The sequence below is a fragment of the Thunnus thynnus genome, chromosome 14, assembly GCF_963924715.1.
Source record: "Thunnus thynnus chromosome 14, fThuThy2.1, whole genome shotgun sequence".
Classification (NCBI taxonomy): Eukaryota; Metazoa; Chordata; class Actinopteri; order Scombriformes; family Scombridae; genus Thunnus; species Thunnus thynnus.
Window position 1 is genome coordinate 5824258 of NC_089530.1, and position 7816 is coordinate 5832073.

Consider the following 7816-nt stretch of genomic DNA (forward strand, 5'->3'; position numbering starts at 1 on the left):
ATTGCAGTGAAATGCTTTTATTTCTACAGTTTATCTCCCACCGCTGTTATCACACGGACATATTTGACAGGTGGACCAGCGCAGAGCAGCAGCAGCTATGGCTAAGAGTGATGGATGCGACTACTTTAGAAGAACCAGCCTGTTTTGGATCGTCGCCGTGACACTGGGGATGAGTTATTTTGCTGTAAGTGCATTAAATGAGCTGTATGTGAAGTGGAAGTATGGTAGAATAAAGACAAAATACGTGTTTTTCGTTGTTTCTCGTGTTGTGTTGCGTTAAATATCCTCCGGCTCGTTTATTATTCTCATTAAAAAAAAAACGTTACTGTCGTGAACTCTCGGGACGTTTGTATCTATATATTTTTCTATATCGCCATTTAAATCGATGATATTGTGGTGATATTTTGTGAAAATGATTTTGTGTCGGCAAAGTAACTTTCGAGGTCATTGCTAAGTGCACCGTGTTATCTTATCGGGATCCCAGGACAGGTCAAACATACATCTGTGCAAAGTTCATTGAACAAGTCAACAGCTTTCTGACAACTCCTGTACTTTAGTAGAAGCAGACAGTACGACAAACTCCATTCAAAATATGGTGCATTTATGTATAAGTATGTTATTTGGCTTATGTACACACCTGGCATGAAATGACTTGAAGCTTTGTTCAAATGTTTAGTTATCAGTCTTTCATTTCGCGTCGGTCAGTCAATTAATTCCCTGTAGCATTAAACCTAACAGATTGTTAGCAGGTTTTCTTGTAGCTAATAAGTGTTGCCTGTGTGGTAAGACAATTGCAAATATTAAACAAATTGATTGCTAATAAGAAATTTCATAATCAGTAGCAGCTGGATAAACACAAGCTCAGCCTTTAGGTGCGTGTCTGTCATTCAAACCGTGAATGAACAGCAGTTGAGGGCAAAGGGCCCCTGCCAACAATGGCCCTTTGTGTTTCCATGCACCAGCCACAGTCCACATGGACACATACCTGACATGACACAGGTGGACAGAAGAGGACAACAGTAGTTTGACACAATACTACATTATGTCATATGAGCTTTGCTGTTATTTATGGTCTGTTGCATGACTCTGTGTGTGTTTCATAATTCATAAATGTTTTCTTGTACTACAGTCTGTTAATTTTGCTTAGTAAATTGTCCTGTTTACTTATTTAAGGGCTGTAGACATGTTTTGACGTAGTATTTACTTCATTTAAAATGCTTTCAACTTTAAGAACTTTATCGGTTGAAGCAACATAGTTGAATTATTATCACTATGAAATTTGTTTCAGACTGACAGCTGTTGGAATAAATAACTGATCAAAATGTTGATGTTGGTAATTAGGGATGCACGATATTGGATTTTTTGCAGATATGCTGATATTTCCAACTCATTGTGGCCGATTGCCGATGCTGCTACCGATATATGCACATATTTTTTTCCAGTTGGCTGAGGAGACTACTATGTATGCAAGTGTAGATTGTATGTATGAGCGGAGCGTTATCTGTGAGCTAGCCTCCCAGCTAATGTTAGCCCCGGCTCTCCATGAGGATCTAACCGGAGCACCAAGCTCCGGTTTGTTATTCAGGTTAAAGTGGGAAGAAGCAGCTGGTCTGACGGGCAGCTGAGTGAAGTGGAGCCTGCGGAGGAAGCACCGGGACCGCCAGGGTGACAAAGTCCATTGAGGAAAGCACAGTCAGGCGACGGAGGGGAAGGCGACGTATCAGCCTCTCATAATTGGCAGAATTCTCCGATGCCGATATTTCATTTTAGAGCTTTTATCGGCCAAAGCCGATAATATCGTGCATCCCTAATAGTAATCAATCTGACGCATTTTCAAAAAGTAAAGCATCTTGCATGTCTTGTCTGTACACACTCTGTGTTGCACAGCTATAGCATACAACCCCTTGTGTTCTCCTGTACAGTAAGAAGTTTGAATGGTTGCTGCATACGTGGGCAAAGATAGAGATGCTATCAGGTTAACTGGTTATGGACTGAACCAGATGTCAGTTTGTATAAAGGTGGAGAAAAACTTCATCAGATTCTGACAGTAACAGAAAATATGGAGTCAGGTTTAAAGCCTGAAGAGATGTAGTGTGGCATGTCTCCCATGACCCGACCACCCACCCATATGACTCCAACCCACCAAAAAATCTGGCAAAACCGATTCACCTCCAGAACTGTGTCAAATGTAATTTCAGTGGCATATCTCACAAGGTTGCCCTTTGCACTACTTGCAGTCATGGTCCAAAATGCTGCATAGAAGCCATTCATCATGGAAACATAATGTCATACAGCTGATTACTGACTCAGTGCATTCACATCGCCTGAGAGCACACAGATGGTCGAATCAACCAACTGTGAACTTTCTAGTATTACAAAAAGAACATGAGTCATGTTGACCAAATTGATCAGAACATTGGGAACTACAGTGTCTGCTTTTAAAAAGAAGAAACTATCATTCATATTTTCTTCCGCTGTATGCCATGAAGTACTTGTCACAGTCATTACCAACACAAACAGTCTTTTCAAACACGTTTCATATCGCAGCAGTGAGATTAGAATTCTGAGTAATATGTTTTGGGGTGAACAAGTTATGAAAAGTTAATGTATGTTTAGAAAATGACAAACAAAAATCTCTCAAACTATACAGCATGTGTGTATGGTTTACATGGTTTGAACTGCTCCATCTGTGTTTTGCAGTGCTGCGTGTTTGTGCCAGAAAAAATCCCATTCGCACTTCTTGGTCCATTTGGCACCTTCTCCAAATACCTTGTGGATAACCATGCTGGCATTCTGTACAAAGGGTAAGGTTTTATGTGCAACACATGTGGCCCCGGCTAACGAGAGAGATACACTTCTTGATAAATGTGTGTAAATGATACATACACCACACCGACAGTTTGACTCTTTTAAAAAAAGGAAAACATTTCAGAATTTGATCTAGAATACAAAAGTTATGTCGTTCTCACGGACTCTACTAAATGTATTGATTAACCCTCATTACAATAAAAGGCAGTAACAGATTTTCCTCACAGTAGAAGTAGCATCAACAACAATCAAATGATGTGCAAAGTACCCCCACAGGGCTGAAATACACTATTTAATCAACTACTGCCTTAATGTTCTTCACTATTTACACATCGTTACCACCATTACCACAGGCAGAGCACTTTGCTAATTAGTCGTTTAAGTCACATGACTGCTGTGAGTATTAAGACTGAGATGGAAGGATAATGTTTTGGTGTTTGTTGGAAGTCGTGATATACAGAACAGCCGTTAAGCCTGAGTGTCTATTAAGAAGAAACTGGAAAGCATCGTTCAGTCTTTGGTGGTTTGATATTTGTGAAGTGGTTGATCTTTGTGTAGGTTGTCATGTGACTCCTGTTAATTCAGCGCTACTGGCGTAGTGGCAGCTTGGTGTGAGTCATCTTTGCATGAGGAAAAACAAAGCATGTTGGGAAGGTTTTTAGACCACACTTCTTTCTGGATTTCAAACTAAAGACTGTGATTTGTTTTTTAACAATGATGTGTGCATTATCATTGTTGAGTTTAATGGAAACTCTCTGTTACAGGTGGTTTGTTACCTGGGCTATCCATGTCTTTGAGGCTTTAATTGCATGGAGGGTGTGCAGGTAAGAATGTCAAGAACCTTATTGTCCACTAGATGGTGACGTTATCTCCTTTATTATAGACTTGTTTCCCACAACTCTATTATGAAATTGGGTCTTCTCAAAAGTTTCATCACCCCCAAAGCCTTTAAAACTCATGTCAAACACACTGCTCATACCAAATGTCATTGTCATCCTGTCCAATTGGATCTTGATGGAGAGTAAATATGAAACAAAACCTGCCAGATAGTATTTAGAAGGTAAATGTGTGCAGCAAAAACACATAATGTAAGCAGTAGTCTTCACATTTGACATGTTCATAAAATTCTAGGTGAATTGTAACCACTGTTAGACTTTGAACCCATTTAGACAGCTGCTGACTTTTCTTTTGCTTGTTGTTTCTTCGCCATGTTCCCGCAGCAACAAAGGTATCGACAACATGGCCACTCGCTGCATGTGGTTTTTCCAGACCTTTCTGTTTGGCTTCGCTTCTCTCGGCCTGCTCCTCAAGTACGACCCCGAGCGGCCCAAACAGCACTGATGCCGGCAGGAGAAGAACACTGCATGAACCTCGGAAATCAATGGCCTCCTTGTGCCTGTTCTTCCTCCACTGTCATCCCCTCTGATATGAAAACCTGCTGAGGGGCAGGGTGTGGAGGAAGACACTTGAGCCTTTTCTTTTATTATGTTTCTTTTAACAAAAAAGTATTGCGGTGATCACCTAACTTTGATTTGACAATACAAGCTTTTCTTACTTTATTTTCTGTGTTTCTTATGATGAGCCAACATCTCAGTTTCATTCCATAGATTTTTCTATACACCTAGTTGAAGGAAGGCAGTTGTACCCTAGAAATAATATTTTAAAAGTTTGCATTGATAATATTAACTGAAGTTATTTAAGAATCTGCCCTGAGCTGAATATTTAGTGCAATACAGGGGAATCTTTTATGAAATGTTTTTTTTCTCTCATCATGTTTACATTCAGCCTGGATGGCAGCAGTAGTGATATTTTCTCAGCTGCTGTGCTGAACATAATGTCAGACAGGTTGGCTGCAGATGGTGCGCTGCCACCGGCCTCAGAAATTCTCCAGGATAAAGAGAGGAGAGCTGCTCTATACATGTTTTAAATTCACATTTGCCTTTCCTATACTGAAGTGCTTTGACTTCACTTTTTTAAACTACAGACTGGAAGATCTTAATGCTAACTGCAAAATAAAGATTTATAAACTGCATGAAATGTGTTTTGCTGCATAATTTTTATTCCTCTGAAAATGCTCAAAATGCTCTGACTTCATCCTGTATTTTAAATGCCAACCTCAGCATGCTAACATGCTCACAATGACAATGTTGACACACATTCAGCGGGTATAATGTTTACCATGGTTACCATCTTAGTTTAGCATGTTGGCATGCTAACATTTGTCAAGTGCCACTAAACACAAAGTTCAGCTGAGAATGATAAGAATGTCATTAGTTTTGCATGTATTTGGTCATAAATCAAAGTACTGGGAAATTTAAAATTTTGACCTGACAATGGTGCTGAATGAAAAATATAAGGATCACCAAAGTTTTTACAGTTCACCACCATGGGATATGAATGTCTGTACCAAATTCACAGCGATTCATCAAATAGTTGTTGAGACATTTCACTCAAAAACCACAAATGTCAACTTAAGTGGTGGCACAAGAGGAAAAGTGAGCGGAACATCAGAGTTATTGGAATCCATCCTCTGGGCACCATGAAGCAAGCATGCAGCAAGTTTCATAGTAATCCATAGTTGAGATATCTCAGTCTGGACTAAAGCAATGGACTGACCAACAGAACGACATTGCTATCCCTGGAGCCATGCTATTAGCTTGGCTAAAAACATGAAAATATATTCCATAATAGATTTTTTGACCACTTGGGAGCAGCAGAAACAAGCCATAAACACAACACTAACATATTAACATATTTTAAGTTGACATGGCAAATATGTTAGCTAATGTTAAACTTGAGGCTCAGAGTTATTTACACATCTAGCAGACAGAGAAAAACATCAGTGTTCATCTGAGTAGTGTTTCAAGCAGCCTGACAAATTTTAAATCCAATATTCACTCTCCTTTTAGCTCTGATTTACTCTCCACCAACTTCATAGAAAAAAAAGAGCTGAAAGACATTCAAAAGCTCCATAGAGCTGAGAGAAACTGCAGAGTTGAGTGATAATTCTCTGTGGAGCAACTCATCTTGCATTACACATAATTAATAGTGTTAATATAAAAACATTGATTAGTGCAGCCTCGATCTAGGAAATGTTTGTATTTGTGTCACACAGTGACACAAATACAGTGACACGTAAACAGTGTGACATGGCCCGAACGAGGCTGAAGCAGTGGCACAGGGTCACCATGTCCTCTGCTTATGAACTTAAGAGCATTAGCCCGTCTTAAACAGCCCAGTCTCAACTAGAGCTGTCTCCAGCCATCAATCAGGGATGGATAGGGTAGGAGTAAATTACTCTCCCTTCCTGCTTCACTTTTACTCTTAGGAAAATACACTAACCATGAAGAAGTTATTTAAGAAACGCAGAGGAGGAAAAGTTTTTTTCCTCTACTTTCCTTCCACACACCACAAATCAGGACAGATCATGGAGTTTGTCCATTTTTATTTGGAGAACGATTGTACTTGGATTGACACTACCACCTTGAACAGTATAAATACAGAAATATATACAACAGTTTAAAAACAATATGGATTGAAAAATATATCCTTTATGTCTGTGTTTTAGGGAGCTACTTACTTCAGAAGGAGACCAGTGGAGGAGGAAGCCTGTGTCTACAGCGTATGATTCACACTCTGAGATTAATGGTAAACTATAAGAACTACATTCATCCTCTCAGTGCAGTCTAACTACTTCACTGTAATTACAGGGTGGCGTGATTCAAGAACAATAGCAGCGTAAGTAGTAGAAGTAATATGAATAATATTTGCTCTATAATCTCAAGGCTTTTCTGTATACACTTAGGTTTGCTTAACAGCCATTCTCTTAATGAGTTTTATGTAACAGAGTTCATGTCATAGTTACAGGATGTGTTTGCAAGTCATCTCACATTTTATGAATATGTCACTTCGTCTTCTTTTTTTTTTTTTTTTTTAACTTTCCTATCGTAAATATAGTTTGTGTTGATGGTGTTGGGATCACCGGTCCAGCCAGCATAGATAAGGATAGCGCTCACTCAGCGTCTTCCGCAGCTGAGCGCTCTGTGTCTTATCCCTGGTTTCCACCACACACTCCACCTGCCAACACACAGTTACAGTTAGCCCTCTGACATCACACACACACACACATAGAATTAGGGCAGTGAGTGAGTTGCCAGTTAATTATGCAACACCTTTCACCTTTTGACACTGAATAAACAGTACGGTGCCAGTTTGTAGGTGTAGACTGCAGGGGAAATAATGCAGAGCTGAGGCATAATGAGACAATTCTGCTTGTTCCCCATGTGATTTAACTGTTTCATTATTTTTTAACAGACACTTTGCTGAATAAAATTCAGGAATCAAGCTTTTTTATCCAATTTGTTTAAAAGAAAAAGGAGATTTTTAAACCCCCATATAATGCAATTCATACTTTGGTAACACTTTCTAACAAGGCACCCTTTATAAAGGTACTGTAAGACATAATATATGGCTTTATTAATGGTTAATAAATCATTTACTAATGCTTTATAATCAGGTTGTAAAAATTCCCATTGGCTGATCTGGCTATTGGCTATCTTTTCTATTTGATAATAATGCAGTTGTCAGGCCTGCAGCTGTAAGTGTTAATATATTGTTAATAAATGGATTTTGGCTCAGATTGTGTGCAGCACATTTGTAGAGGAAGTGATCCATTGCTCCAACCAGTCAAAGGCATTTTTCACAACCCAGCAACCCCAAATTACTCTCATTAATTTCTTATAATTGTTCCATAAATCATTAGTAAATTATTTATTAACTATTAGTAAAGCCATTCGTTACAATTTATACCTCCTTTATAGGGGTTGTTACAGGAGATAGTGGTACTAATATTTCTTGCAATGTAAGCTGAGCACAGATTCTTTCCAGATACAAAAAACAACAGTCATGGATCTTTATTTGACTATTCTTGGCCATCTAAATCCTGCCAAATCTCTGCAAACTCCAAAAGTAGACGAGCAGGTTGGCACGGAGGAGGAAAGACAGGAAG

At 39.1% G+C, this 7816-nt stretch overlaps 1 protein-coding gene across 1 annotated transcript; it reads left to right on the top strand.

The window, feature by feature from the left end:
* The first annotated feature begins 37 nt into the window (after positions 1–37).
* Positions 38–4840, top strand: tmem254 (transmembrane protein 254). Its single transcript, XM_067609436.1, has 4 exons — positions 38–184; positions 2701–2804; positions 3573–3632; positions 4029–4840. The coding sequence occupies exons 1-4, from the start codon at positions 98–100 to the stop codon at positions 4147–4149; spliced, it is 372 nt and encodes a 123-aa protein (XP_067465537.1). The 5' UTR covers positions 38–97; the 3' UTR covers positions 4150–4840.
* The last annotated feature ends 2976 nt before the right edge of the window (positions 4841–7816 follow it).